Below are 14,041 nucleotides of genomic sequence, written 5' to 3' on the forward strand. Positions count from 1 at the left end.
TCTCTGTTGTTTTCTAACTTGTTCTCTAGTTCTCATATTCCCTCAGCTATGGCAGTATTCCCAGGAGCCAAATATGAGTGCACTACTTCAAAATGCCAGCTGGGGGAGCTGGCAAACAAGTTGGGGGGGAAATCACAAAAGGAATCTTTGCCTCTGAAGCTTGGGGCAAAGGCAGAAAACACCTCATACTGCACTGACAGACCAGGAGGTACCCACACAGAGAAGCTAAAATCACAGGTAAGGACACCATTTATATTTTTGTCTGCCTCTGGCTCATGTAGCTTTTTACAGCCCTTTCAAACTTCCCATTGAAACTTCCTTTCAAAATTGTGATGCCATCTATATTTGAAGAAAATAGGCTGTGATTAAGTCCAGCTGATTCAGAATTTTTATTGGGGATAATTTGGGGCACGATCCTGCTTCCATGATTTCAGCTGAAGTAATGGATTTAGTCTTGTCCCATTAAAACCAAAAGCAACAATAACATCAATTTATTTTTAAAAGGAATGAATAAGTATACTAAGTGACTCTCAACTGGTTTTGAAACTGTTTTTTCCCCTTTAGAATAATAGATGTCTTCAACCCCATGTTACATATTTTTCATGTAATTATAATGTTGTTTATAGGTTAGAGCAGGAGATTTGGCATTAGGAAACAAGTTCTGATCCCACTGGTTTGCTGGGTGACCATGGATAGGTCAGTGTGAGACCTCTCAGTACCTCTATGAGGCCGCTCTATTCCCCAGTGTTCCCATGTGCAAAAAAGCAGAAAACACGTTGCCACCTTTGTCTTCAGTTTGAAGAGATACTCAGGGGGAAAGGACTATAGAAGTGAAAACTATTATTAGCATTTAATTAACTGTTTTACAGTTCAGTTATGCAATGTTATAATTCTACTTTGGGCTTCTGATCGCAGCATAAGCCACATATATTCTTGTGTTGCACTGTTGCATTTTTATGTTATAGAAAAAAACGGAAGGGTTTATTGAACAATTGATTTTTATTTACAGTTTTGTCATCCAAAAAGGTGCTCTTAGTACTAATGTGTCATAACAATTCTACTACGAGACTTTCATTTGTATGCTGTGCTCTAGGAACATACAGAATACTTAGCCATTATGTGTGTGTGTGCACAAGCGCACTGACACAAAGCAGAAACATTCTAATGGAGTTACTTTCTGGAAGAAGATGGAAATGAGTTACAATGAAAACATTAATTCGTTAGATTCCTCCTTGATGTGACTCCACTGTCTTCAGAGAACATACCGGAAGGATGTTTATCTCAGTGAATTGTACAAGCTAAGGTGATTTTGTAAATGATCCAATTCAAGCAAGTATACAAATCAGAGACAAAACAAAACACTCCTCCACCCCTCTTCCCCCACCCTTATATTTGGTTGCTTGTATTTTAACATTTAGGGACATAATTAAAACTCCAAAATCTTGAGTTTATAAGTCAAATCTTAAATCTCATTGCAAACATCTTCAATGACAGGCTGTATGACCTTGATTCTTAACACCAAAAGATATCAGGCAGTATATTAGGCAGTACCTACATAAAATGGCCTGAGTTTTAGAGGTGCTGAGCATGCTCAGTGTGTCTGAAAATCAATCCACAGGCCACTGATTTAGATACCTAAATGTGGATCTAGATGCCTAACTTTGGGCATCCTATTTTGAAAATTTGCCCTAATACTTCATATACCTATAAAGTATATGTATAAAGCTTAGGGTTTCCTATAGCATACGCCACAATAGAATTGAGTGTAAGGAGAGTTCTCTTCTGACTATTCATCTGTTCAAAATTCCCAAACTGGTTTATGCTTTTTTTCTTTATCTACACATGGGAAGAACACACATCTTTCAGAAAAATAATTCTTACTTGTCTCTTTCTTCTATATCACAGGTCTTAATAATTACTTATTTTCAAAGGCCTTTCAAGTATTTGGCTTGTCAGAATTAAGAACTGTTGATGTACTTGTATGAAATGAATGTTAGTGATCCATTTCTGTTTGCTTTTGCTGACAAATAGAATATTTTGCTAAATTTTAAGTATGTTTAAATCTTTTCCCCTGACATTACTGTGATTGGTTTTTCTTATTCTTTGATATCATGCCTTTTTTGATACAGGAAGCTATCTTTTCTCAAAAACATTTTTGCGGTCATTCTGTATATTCCATGAATCCCAGTTTTGTTTGATGTAATTAATTCCATAACAATGTAGTACCTGACATATGTTTGTTTCTTAGGCAAACGTGTAAAACTCTTCAAGTTCGAATGGAGAAGTAGAAAAAGGAGGTTTCTGCTGTGCCTGATGACAATTTTTGATTTTTACACACACACAAAATATCCTGGCTCCATGCTGGAGCACTAGTTGTGATGAATCCTAGGCTTGGTCGGATTCTAAGGAAGGGCCAGAAGGTTCGTTGAGGAATAAAGAGTCAAAACCACTCCAGAAATGTGTTCCAGCCCTGGTTTATTACTCACACAGCAGCAGGTGTGTACAAATACAGGTTTCCACAGTCTTAACAGGATTTGCTGTACCTTATTCTTTATTGTAGTTGCGTATAGTGCTCCATGAACCTTGAGTTACTGAATAATTGGGTGTATCTTCAGGAAAGATGATGTACTCTGCTGCTAAACAGTGTAGAGGTGTCAGCCAACTGCCTTCTAGGGTCTTTCCTCCGCCTTTAATGATCTTTCCTCTCTTGTCCTGCTCTCAGAGGTAGAGCAAACTCCTTGAATTTTGTGTTGGTCAAGAATATACCAAGAATATGTACCAATACTCCACTGGAAGGGACTCAGGCACTCCAGAGATGAGAGCAGTATGAGAACTTACGTAGAACAGAATAGAAGAATGTACTTGACATTCTCAGCTAGGTATTTTATATTTTCATAGGAAGTAGCTCTTCATCCTGCACTGGAACATTCAAACTCCAGAAAAAGTTTAGCATAAGGCAAAGAAGGGGCTTGTATTATATTCCTGAAGACTAGTAGATGTTGACTACTTTTGTTTCAAAACAGTATTTTAGATAAAATACTATGGAGCCCTGTGCAGTTTCCTGAAAAAATATGCAGTGCTCTAAAATGAATACCGATTTGTCTATAGTCCCAGCTTTAACAATGGTTTGGTACATACTAAGTACGGATGGACTGAGTGGCAAAATTCAGGTTAGGTGCCAAACTTTCCCAAAATTCTGACTCTTATTTTTATCTGGGGTTTTGATTTGGATCAAGTTTGCCGGAAGCTGGGAAGGAGCAACAGGGGATGGATCACTTGATGATTACCTGTTCTGTTCATTCCCTCTGGGGCACCTGGCACTGGCCACGGTCAGAAGACAGGATACTGGGCTAGATGGACCTTTGGTCTGACCCAGTAGGGGCATTCTTATGTTCTAAGTTTTAAAGACAAGAGCCCAATTCTGCATTCCTTACACATCAAACTTTCCCCATTGACATCTCTGGGTGCATATGTAAAAGTAGACCTATACCCTAAAATGTCACGTTGGCAGTAGTGTGCACTCAGTCTACAATACATCTATTTTCTTCATAATGGAAGGCCCTAAAGAAAGGAATTTGTGCAAATCTAATCCTTGACCAATCCCAACTAGAAATAATTTATTAAAGACAGGAAAGGTTTGATGTTTGGTGTCTTTAAAGACACTGGGAACTTTAGAGCCATTTGGATGTATTGGGAAATGTTCTGTTTCGTATACAGACTAAGCTTTATCTACTAGTTCAAGCACAGAATAGAGCATCAGGAGATCCAGATTTCTCTCATACTGATTTACTGTGGGATTATTAGGAAACTGTTTAGACCAAAATTTTCAAATTTATGGGCCAAAATTTTGGAAAGTACCTAAGTGACTTAAACAATGAGGAGCCCTTGTGGCACCTTAGAGACTAACAAATATATTTGGGCCATAAGCATGCATGGAGTGGAAAATACAGGAGCAGGTATAAATACATGAAAAGGTGTGAATTGCCTTACCAAGTGTGAGGTCAGTCTAATGAGACAATTCAATTGACAGCAGGATACCAAGGGAGGAAAAATAACCTTTGAAGTGGTAATGAGAGTGGCCCATTTCAGATAGTTGACAAGAAGGTGTGAGTAACAGTAGGGGGAAATTAGTACTGGGGAAATTAGGTTTAGGTTTTGTAATGACCCAACCACTTCCAGTCTTCATTCAGGCCTAATCTGATGGTGTCCAGTCTGCAAATTAATTCCAGTTCGGTGTTTGAAACTTTTGTCCTTAACATCTCTGCGTCCATCTCTGCATAGTTTTTTCACTTCTAAAAAGGGAATAATAAAATACTTATCTCACGTGGGGGTTATGAGGCTTATTTAGTTAACCTTTATAAAAAACCTTAAGATTCTCAGATGCAAGGCATTATAGAAATGCACAGTAGTACGGTTATATGAGCGAGTGCCTGCCAATCTTATAAGCTGATCTTTTTCAGAGTGGATGAACATGCACAAGTGGTAGTACAAACTGTCATCTGCTTTCATGAATCGCATATGAATGATAGTTTATGGCAAGCACACTGTATGGATTTCAGGGTTCCAAGAAACAGTGCTTTTTCATCTGTTCAGAAGATTTGTTTCTAGCCTAGATCTTCATTTGCAGAGTGCAGGAAACTAAAAACCGTTGACAGATGCTTCTAGTTGTGTGGGCCGACACTGATTCTGAATTCTAATACTACTATTAGGCTTTTAAAAGAAAAACATGGTTATTCCCATAGAAATGTGTAACTAGCACAAGCCAGTTGGGTCTATTCCCTGTTAGGAAAAGTTCACAAATGAATTGTTTTTCTGAGCCTCTTTTATTAATATTTTTGGGAAATGTTAATGCCTTACTATGAACAAGAATTAGGAAGCAGAAAAGGAAGGAAGTGTTCTGTGTCCACATAAGAGAGGTCCTTCTTGTTGCAAGATTACAGAACTCTGCTTCCATTCCCAACTATTACAAAAATAAGGCATAGTTCTGTAAAACATTATTTACATGAATAAGGATTGGCATTAGAGGGTCCAATAGACAAGCAAGTGAGAAATAAAGTATTAAAAATCACTAGTTCCCTCCTTTCACTTGTGTTTCTCAGAAAGCTGTTGACGGCCTGCCAAAATCACTGAACGTTCCCAGGCCAGACCAATGGAGAAGCAGTTCCTACACACTCCTTTGGGAACACAAGAGGGTTGGCAAAGGAGCTGTAGCAGGGTTGGAGAGAAGGAGCTGTGCTGGGTCCCCCAGATCCAGAAATGGCCTTACTATTCCATTAAACCTCACCCTGGGAGTAGCATGTGGCACAGAATCTCCACCAACTCCTGGGGGGTCGGAGAGAGAAAGAGATATACAGCTTTAATTCTGCCCCCTTGTGTATATGTATTATAATATAGTCTTTACCATTATAACATACTATTTTGTCACCACACAACATCTGCTTTATTCAATGCACAGGATAGGCTCACAGGGGCAGCTTTAAAGTTGCATAGGCAATCCTAAATCTGGCAGTTCATAACTTTTGAGTGCTTGACTTTGCAACCTAAATAACATACTTTTAATATAATTATTGTCTGTATAATATGCATGAAAAAATCAAAAGAGCTGTCTGTCAATAAGCTGAAGATGTTCAAAGTATTGTAAAAAATAGCTAATGAACACAGAATGATTTCAAAATATTGTGCACTGTTGTCTGGCTACTTATCTTCTAAAATTATTAAACTATTAAGTAAGAATAATTAGATGCCTCAATGACACCTATAAACCACCCTATGGTTAACAAATACATATAGATGTATTTACCACTCTGAAATTAATAGGTATTTCTATAAAAGAACATGCTGTATCACATATGGACTGGATCCTTCAACCCTTACACACACAGGAATAAATGACCCTAATGCAAATTGTCTCACTGAGTAAAGAGGAACTAATCATGTGAGTAAAGGTTGCATTTATGGGCTTGATCTTACCGCCACAGGTGTAGAGAAGTGTAAGCCTTGGTCCTGGGCAAGCAGGAGCTGTTATAATGGGGATTCATTCCCAGGGGAGGGAAGATGCTGTTTGCTCTATACCACAGTCCTGGGAATTTCACAAGTGGAAGGCAGCTTTAATTTGTATTCAGGTTCCAGGGCTGGAATCTGCCCAGAGTCTACCCAATCAACTGGTTGTGCCTCCTCCTGGCTAACAATACCAACTTCTTGGGCTACACAGGATAAGTCTGAGGATCAGCTTCATGGCATCTTCTGAGGCCTGGTCTATATTACGCGGTTAGGTCAACGTAAGCTGCCTTGCGTCGACTTAGCTGTGGAAGTGTCTTCACTTAAATTTGCCTCCTGCCAATGTAAGTGCCTCTCTACGTCAACTTAGTAACACCACTTTTTTGTAGGACGTCTTTTTGAGTTTGAGATCATTGAAGATCTCTTGGTGAAAGTCAGGGTGGTCTCTTGGCATACTGCCTATCTTTCCATGTAGTGGTTATGGCTGATGTAATTAGGATGACGCAATGTTAGTGTAGACACCGTGTTGCTTATGTCAACTATTACTGGTCTTCAGGAGCCATCCCACAATGCCCCACACTGGCGATACAATCGATACAAAGGCTTCTGGGAGGATGTGCCGACACAAAGAGCCAAGTGTGCACAAACCAAGCGACATAATTTTGTAGTGTAGACATGGCCTCAGTTACTCTGGCAAGAGATGGTGTAACCTAGGGCTGAATCTGACCCTAAACGTTTACCCACCCACATGAAGAAATGTGTTAAAGTTCAGTTGTATTAAATTATATAATGTTGTTTTAAAATAAAGCAAGTGAGTTCACGTACAATTACGGCCAACTTACAGCAGCCACTCACCAATTTAAATTAAAAAGTCTGCAACTGCAGAGTAATTATATTTTAATTGCTCATTTAGAACATAGAAATGAAGTAAGTCTAATTCGTTATATTCATAATATAATAACCGTGTGAAAAAAGATATTAGCATAAAGGGAGCAATTATGTTCCAAGCATGAACAAATTAATTCAAATACATATTTAGGGTGTTAAAGGTGTTATGTCCTTTTTTCCACTAAGCGGTAGAAAAGTTAATGTTCAGATTTATTATTAAATGAAAAGTTGGTTGGAATTGATTTGTGCCCGTTTGGAGTTTAACTGTTCTCTTAGGATTTTAAAGATTGAGCATATACTGCTGTCAAACCTTTTTTTTCCATAAAAAAATATATATTGGCACAATACCTTGCCTTCCAGCTGCTCAAATGAAAAGCTTGCACACTTTCCAAAACCAAACATTTCTGTAAATAACACAGATAGATATGAGCTAAAATTTAACAGCTTACTGAGGAAATTGACTTCAGCATCCAAGGGATCTATTCTCCCCTTAATGTGTGTGTGTGTGTGTATAACTTCCATTAACATTAATGGATGATGTGTGCTTACTCATAACAAGAGTTGCATGCTACATAAAGGGAAATAAAGACCACTGTGTGCGTCACTCAGATTAACAGGATGTGACCTGTAAGTTAAAAGAAAAAAGGAGGACGGGTGGAGTAGCATCAGTGCTGGCACAGGAAAACAGTTAAAAATGCCCGTGAAATAATAGTAATGAAAAACAAACTAAAAAAATAAGGTCAGTGAGGCTTGATTTCATCTTCCAAATAAACATGATTGACACCCAGTGCAATAGTGTTTTGACGTACTGTACAACTGATTGTCAGAAAGATTTATTATAACACTGTCTATCCCGGTATCATAACGCTAGTGGGTGCAACCCAGATGCAGTGGTAGATTTTTTTAGAAGTCTGATGCCTGTCTTTAGACAATTGTGTGCCCAATTACAGCAACTGTACATCTGCTGTGAAAACAGCCATGTAGATATGTAACTGACCATTTGGGTCTGAAAACGCTCATTTTGCTTGAACATATATCCGTTTGTCCATGAAGTGCCTTAAACACCTTTGGTGTTACAAAAATAATAACTAGAGTTTGCATGTACATTGCTACACACATTCAAAGGCATTTGACCTGTAAATCTGACTATAAAATCATTGTATCTCTAGATCAACTCATATAATATACGTGTATTGGAGTAGTACATGTGATAATTTGCAGAGCCACATGATAAACTTAATATTATTGTACACCTTGAACCATGTCAAAGGTGTAAAACATGACCCTGCTACTGTCCAACTGCAAATAGTGTTAAACAAGGTTCAGGATTTCGTACACAGGGACCTTAGTATACTTAGTCTCAAGGCAAATACACTAGGAAATTCATGCCAGTGGTTAGAAATCTGTTGACTGAAACACACAAAGGAAAAAAAATCAAAACCAAGCAAAAAGCACTGAAAAGTAAATTGAGAGATTGAGCAAAACAAACTTAATTAAAATATATCAAATCCTCTTTTTTAGAGAGGGTGAATATTGGTTAGAGTCTCTTATTATGTCAAACAGTCCTGTTTGGTGGGGAAGAAAAGATTAGTTCTGTTCAATTTCGAGCTGGGAATGATAATCACTTTCCTGCTTTTGACTTAAGACAAAAGCAGAAGGGAGAGAAGACACAGGATAGTAAAGATTGGGGGAAATATGATTTTTGTTGATGTCCTTAGGATACAGATCAGCTGATCAGTCGTAGATGGATACTCTGGGCTGGCAAGTTGGCCACAACAGCTGTTGCTGTGCACCCTGGCTTGCCTCACTGGATAGGAACATCATCTAGTTGGTCTGGTCAGGTTCCTCTCTTTCACTGGTCCTTCTTGGGCCAAGCAGAGCTGAACAGACATCTTATCTCCCCGTGCCGGTGCCTTGCATTATAGTTGATTTCAGGATCAGGGGAGAAGCTGAGAGAGAGAGAGGGACAGGAGAAAGGTAATGGGGGATGAAAAGAGATAGATGAGAGACGGGAAAACAGAGGAATCTCACAAGTATCAGGCTGGGCTCCTTGCTGGCGCAACGGTGGTGGTTGAGCACCCTCACAGGAGTATCAGGGTCTGGGTGTTGTGGCAAAAATCCTTCCACCACAGCCACAGTGGTGATAGAAATCTTTTTTTTCTTTCTTTCCCCAAGCTTCTTTTTAGGGCCCCAGAAATAGGTCATGGGTGGAATGGTCCCATCCGCTTATTATTTCGTCTATTAATTAGGCCTAATTTTCAAAGCATCAATTTTGGTCCATTAATTTCCGATTCCCTACTCCTCTTGTTTACCTGTCATAATTTTAACACAATCTTTGGGTGGTCTCAGTTTAAGTTAAGCCAGTCTTTCTGTCTCCTTCTTAAATGTTTTTTTAAAACAGTTTGGTCTAACAGGCCATTGTATCAATTCATGAACCCTTTACTCACTTTCCACTGGTGTGTTTGCTGTGATGCTAAGCAGATTGAGGTCTCTGTACATCAAATCCCCAGCCTTGCTTAACAGTGTTCACAGTGTCAGGGTCATATTAACCCTTTGACTTGGCCCATTTGTTCTATCTAAATTAATACATCATCTGCATTTTACCCAATGATCTGCCTCCTGGTTATTCATCCTCGCATGCCAAACCTCTCGGCCGTTTCAAAGGGCTGCTGTGTGTGTGTGTGGGTGGGGTGGGGGGGAGGATGCTACAGAAATGTTTCCTTCTCTTCCTATATCTCCCATTCCACATAATATGGAATTCTTCTCCCAGATTACACTGGTCTGAGGTACTGGATATACAATATTCCAATTTAGATCAGCAACAGATTTAAAGACTCCTCTTTGGTGAATCTCAGGGCTAAAAATGTGCTTCACACTGACTGGTATGACTGCAAATCTGGGAACTTGTCTTTTCAGTAGTATAAGGTTTTCCCAGTGCTGAGGAAGCCAGAACAGAATACATATCAGAGTGGTTATCCTTTTATAGGGTGCATCATGATCAGGAGAGTCCTCCCACCTGTCCTGCATTGGCCCTGGTGCACAAGGTGTAAACAGCCATGGCCATTCAGTACCCACCCTCTTTGAGGATTCTAGCATTGCTGCTAGGGTTTTGACTCTCCCTGGCATTCCATCTTACCATTGACTACAAGAGAATAGGCCTGTTTAATTTACTACAATTGCCTATATATTTTTCAAATTAAAGTAGCATAAATCTTCCTGGGGAATGGATGTGGAGCAGGTATGCTGTGTTGGCCATTTTATTTTTTGAATGCACAACACAATAACAGGTTGCCTGACTTTTGTATTATTTTTGATGATTTTTTCAGACAATTGTGCAGAATAGAAATAGTCATATGAGGCTGCTTCAGCCAGTGAAAACTCAGTAAAATAAAAGCAGTGTAATAAACAAACACATATCGTAGAAATCACAAAGCACCATTTTAGTACTTTTCTAGTGCAAATTCTAGAAATTTCCCAATGTTGAAGGCAAAACTAAGTAATGAAACTCCTAAATCAATCCTTTTAAAATTCTGCTCAATGTTTCTGCTCTGCAGAGCTGACAAGAGCTGTATGCAAATGATTTTGCTGAGGGCAAAGGAATGCTTCATCATTAACAAGCATGACCCTTCTCTCTATAATCAAAATGTAAAACATATGGCCCTTGATGTTATAGACTGTGATTGTGACCAATCCAATGCATTGCTCCTGAAGAGTAGGGGTAGTGTCCCTTGACACAATTTTATATTAAAAAGTAACATGATCATTAATTGTATCCACTGACACAGCAGAAATATTCCTCAAATTAATATTTCTTTAATACGACAGGGGTTGTTTTTTAAACGTTTCATGTTTAAAATACAAATCAGACATAGGGAAAATCCAATTACTGTGAAATATTTTGTCTCTGACTTGCTTTCCCTGTGGTCCTTCTGGTTTATGTTAGCTTGGGTGAAACTGCTCAAGTTAAATTTTTGATAGTTATTGTGAAAACAGTGAATAATAGGGTAAACCTAGCTCTTGCTCATGCTATGTGGGCTTTTCTTCTCAGATGTTCCCTTCCCCCCACTAAATTATTGCTGCTTGCTAAAATGTAGTTAGTCTTTAACAGGATAATACATCTTAATATAGTATGAAAATATGAAGAAATAAGAAACAAATCTCCAAATCACCCTTCTGTTCAAGCCCAGCCAATAAAAGTGTTGTGAAATCAGAGTTGTTACAACAGACATCCTCTTATGTTAGAGCTGATGTAGGTAGCACAGAGAGCTGCTGTAACAATTAATACTTCTGACTGTGTGGGGCCTGATATTTAGTAGCCTATGGAATTTTTTCAAAACGGAAAACCCCACATTTTTAAGCACAGTCATAGTTAAGATAACAGTTTCCTTCAGGTCCTGTGAGGCAAAGCACTAACTTAAGCAATGAGTAACCCATTTTCATATCAGTGGGACTAATCACTTGCTCATAATCATGCCCACATTTAAGTGCTTCTCTACACTGCAGTCTCATAAACCCATTTCCACGACATAAAACCAGATGCTATAGCTAAAGTTTTGATATGCTTTAATTTTCTTTTTCTTTACAGGTAACCCGATAGCTAAAGACAACTCAAGTCTATCTCAAGGCTGATAATGTTAACATAACAGGAATTTCATACCTCCCTCCAGGCAATCCTTGAAGTGAGTTTACACTGCTGGGGGGTATTGGCTTGTAATCAGCAACAGCTTGAGATCAAAACTACTGGAAAGTCATTGTGAACTTTTTTGTCACAGAGATTTCAACGTATTGAACTATGTACACTTACAAAATTGCACTTGCTGAGGAATTTATGGCTGCAGTATAAAGCGGGGATGCTTAGAGGGTGTAGAAGAGGCCGCAATCTTTCGGGTTCTCCACTCCAGACTGACGGCTTTTCATCTTTACAAAAGCAGTCTTTGAAATGTACTGGTTCTTTCCCTCTGCAATGTTCCCTGGTTCTATGTACAAATTGCTGGTGGGACTGCACGCTACTTTAATCAAATTTATGTTGCAGAACTTGTCCTCTGGCATAGCGCAGTTTTAGACATTTTTATTTGTATTTCTAATCTTGGATCTCTGAAAGGCTACATGTTTCAACATCTTGAAGTTGCTTTTGTTATAGGAATGGAAGTATATATCCATCGTTAATAATTATTGTTGACAAGTAATAGTTATCGGAATACATCAATCATATAAGAATGTATAGCCAGCCTGACATGTTTCCCTAAGGCTATCCTACTACTGTAGCTCTTTGGCAGTTTCATTATAAGTATTTTATACCTTTAAAAATATACATTTCCATTTAGTTTGAAGATGATGGGTGTTTCTGGTATGTCCTTTACTTTCTTAACCTTAAGTCCTTTCAAGTTGACAGTAAGCAGTAAATGACATTAGCTAGTCCCTTTTTGTAAAGGTAGACAGGGATGCATGCAAGTTTTACAATTCTGAGGTTGGATGGCATTCATTCAGAGTTTCTTTTAGTTATTTATTTTTTTAAACTATCTCTTGCTTGAACACAAGTACTATCTGGATGCTTATGTAGATGTCTGCTCAGTCTGTTAATAGAGGAAAAAAAACCTTTCCCTCCAAATCTGAAGTTCATAAATGTTTTGTTTACAGTTATCCAGTCCAGGTCTTCTGGGCCTTTCCATAGTCATTTTCCCAAATTAACATTTATTTTCCTATTTTCCATTTCCGTAGCAATTTTTTGTGATGTACTGTTCTATGAAAACCCTTAATATTTAAAGGCCTTAAACAGATATGAATTTTGTTTCTAAGTTATTATAGAATGTATAATTTTATACTCCATTTAATATATTCAGTACCACTGGTAATACTAAGACAAAGGAACCCTGATAATTGATTGTTGTACTGTACTGATGCTGCATAAGCATGCTGACCGGAAAGAGAGAGTGAGAGTTATATAGTATGCTGGGTTGTCTAAATAGAGACAAAAACCACAGCAACTCATACCTAGTGAAAATAATTGTGTGGGCAGTCTCATTCAAATGGCCTGCATGGTTATCGGTATGTTAAAAAAGGGGGAGGGGGGTCCTTTTATAGTTACAAGCCATTGACATGGCTAATTAGATATAAATTGGGTTCCATGATGGATGAACACACTGGAGTGCTCTGGTTAGTCACAGTATCCTAGGCTCTTCTAAGATTATTTCATTAAACCTCCCATGTTATTGCAAAGGAGAGCTAAAAATTAATGATTGTTGGGAATAATTTGAGATTTACATCTTATCATTCTGCTGAGAAATAATAAAAAATGTTGGCAGGGAAAGATATTCTTTTCTGATTCAATTTTAATTTGGATAAACTGTAGCACCGCTAGCTAGCTCAGTTTTTGCAAATGCATTAATATTGTATGGATTTGTGCTAAAAGAGCATCCTAAGGAGAAAAGTAATTCCTTTGTTTGGAACAGTACAAATTATAAATGCGTTATTTTGTAGAATATGAGTTTGACCTTAATTTGGTCAAAATACTGTATCATGCTTCTCAATATTTGTTTCCTTTGACTTTGTTCTTTGAATCAACACTGAAAATACAGTATTATATACAAGTGTAACACATGCTTATCAATAGGTGAAAATAAATGGATTTTCAAATATACTGAATAGATTATCTGCAGTAGATTAATGTTGTGACTATTCATAACAAGTGAATAAAATTGTGATATCAAATTGACTCCCCTGTATGGATATGCACTTAGAAGATCGGTTCTGTTTACCCATAGAGCAAAGGTTTTTATACCCAGTGGAAAAGAAGATCATGGACTATATTAATTTCATGTTTCCTTAGAAAAACTTGGAGCAATTCTACCTTTTTCAGTTTTCAGAAGGAAGGAGTTTGAAGAGATTTTTAGCATTGTTTTCTACAACACATACTGTCATGTTTCAAACAATAAATATTAGAGTTGAGCAAAATTCAGAATTACCATCCTGTGGGAAACTCTGACATATAAGCATTTGGTTTTGGGGCAAAATATTAAAATTTTTCACAGAAGGGAAATTCTGAAAAAAAATTGATTTGGACATTTTTGACCAAAACAAAGCATTTAGCCACTACCAAAAAGAAAATATTTTTGTTTTGGTCTGTTGTACTGACCTGAAACATTTTGTTATGAGTCAG

The 14,041-nt window shown here is 37.9% G+C and overlaps 1 protein-coding gene across 6 annotated transcripts in view; it reads left to right on the top strand.

Moving 5' to 3' along the window:
* TAFA2 (TAFA chemokine like family member 2) overlaps nucleotides 1-13,597 on the top strand; it is a 298,856-nt gene extending 285,259 nt beyond the window's left edge. For 3 of the 6 annotated variants that reach the window (XR_012666481.1, XR_012666482.1, XR_012666480.1), the window contains 3 exons: nucleotides 47-237; nucleotides 2,249-2,496; nucleotides 11,471-13,597. Coding sequence is in view for 2 of the 6 variants with exons in the window: in XM_048835951.2 (XP_048691908.1) it covers nucleotides 30-77 (48 nt within the window). In the remaining 4 variants the exon portion in view is untranslated. Of the gene's footprint in view, nucleotides 1-29; nucleotides 238-2,248; nucleotides 2,497-11,470 lie in introns of those variants that run through there. The other 3 variants (XR_007354606.1, XM_048835952.1, XM_048835951.2) reach the window with 3 other exon arrangements.
* The last annotated feature ends 444 nt before the right edge of the window (nucleotides 13,598-14,041 follow it).

The sequence above is a fragment of the Caretta caretta genome, chromosome 1 (genome assembly GCF_965140235.1).
Source record: "Caretta caretta isolate rCarCar2 chromosome 1, rCarCar1.hap1, whole genome shotgun sequence".
NCBI classification, from domain to species: Eukaryota; Metazoa; Chordata; order Testudines; family Cheloniidae; genus Caretta; species Caretta caretta.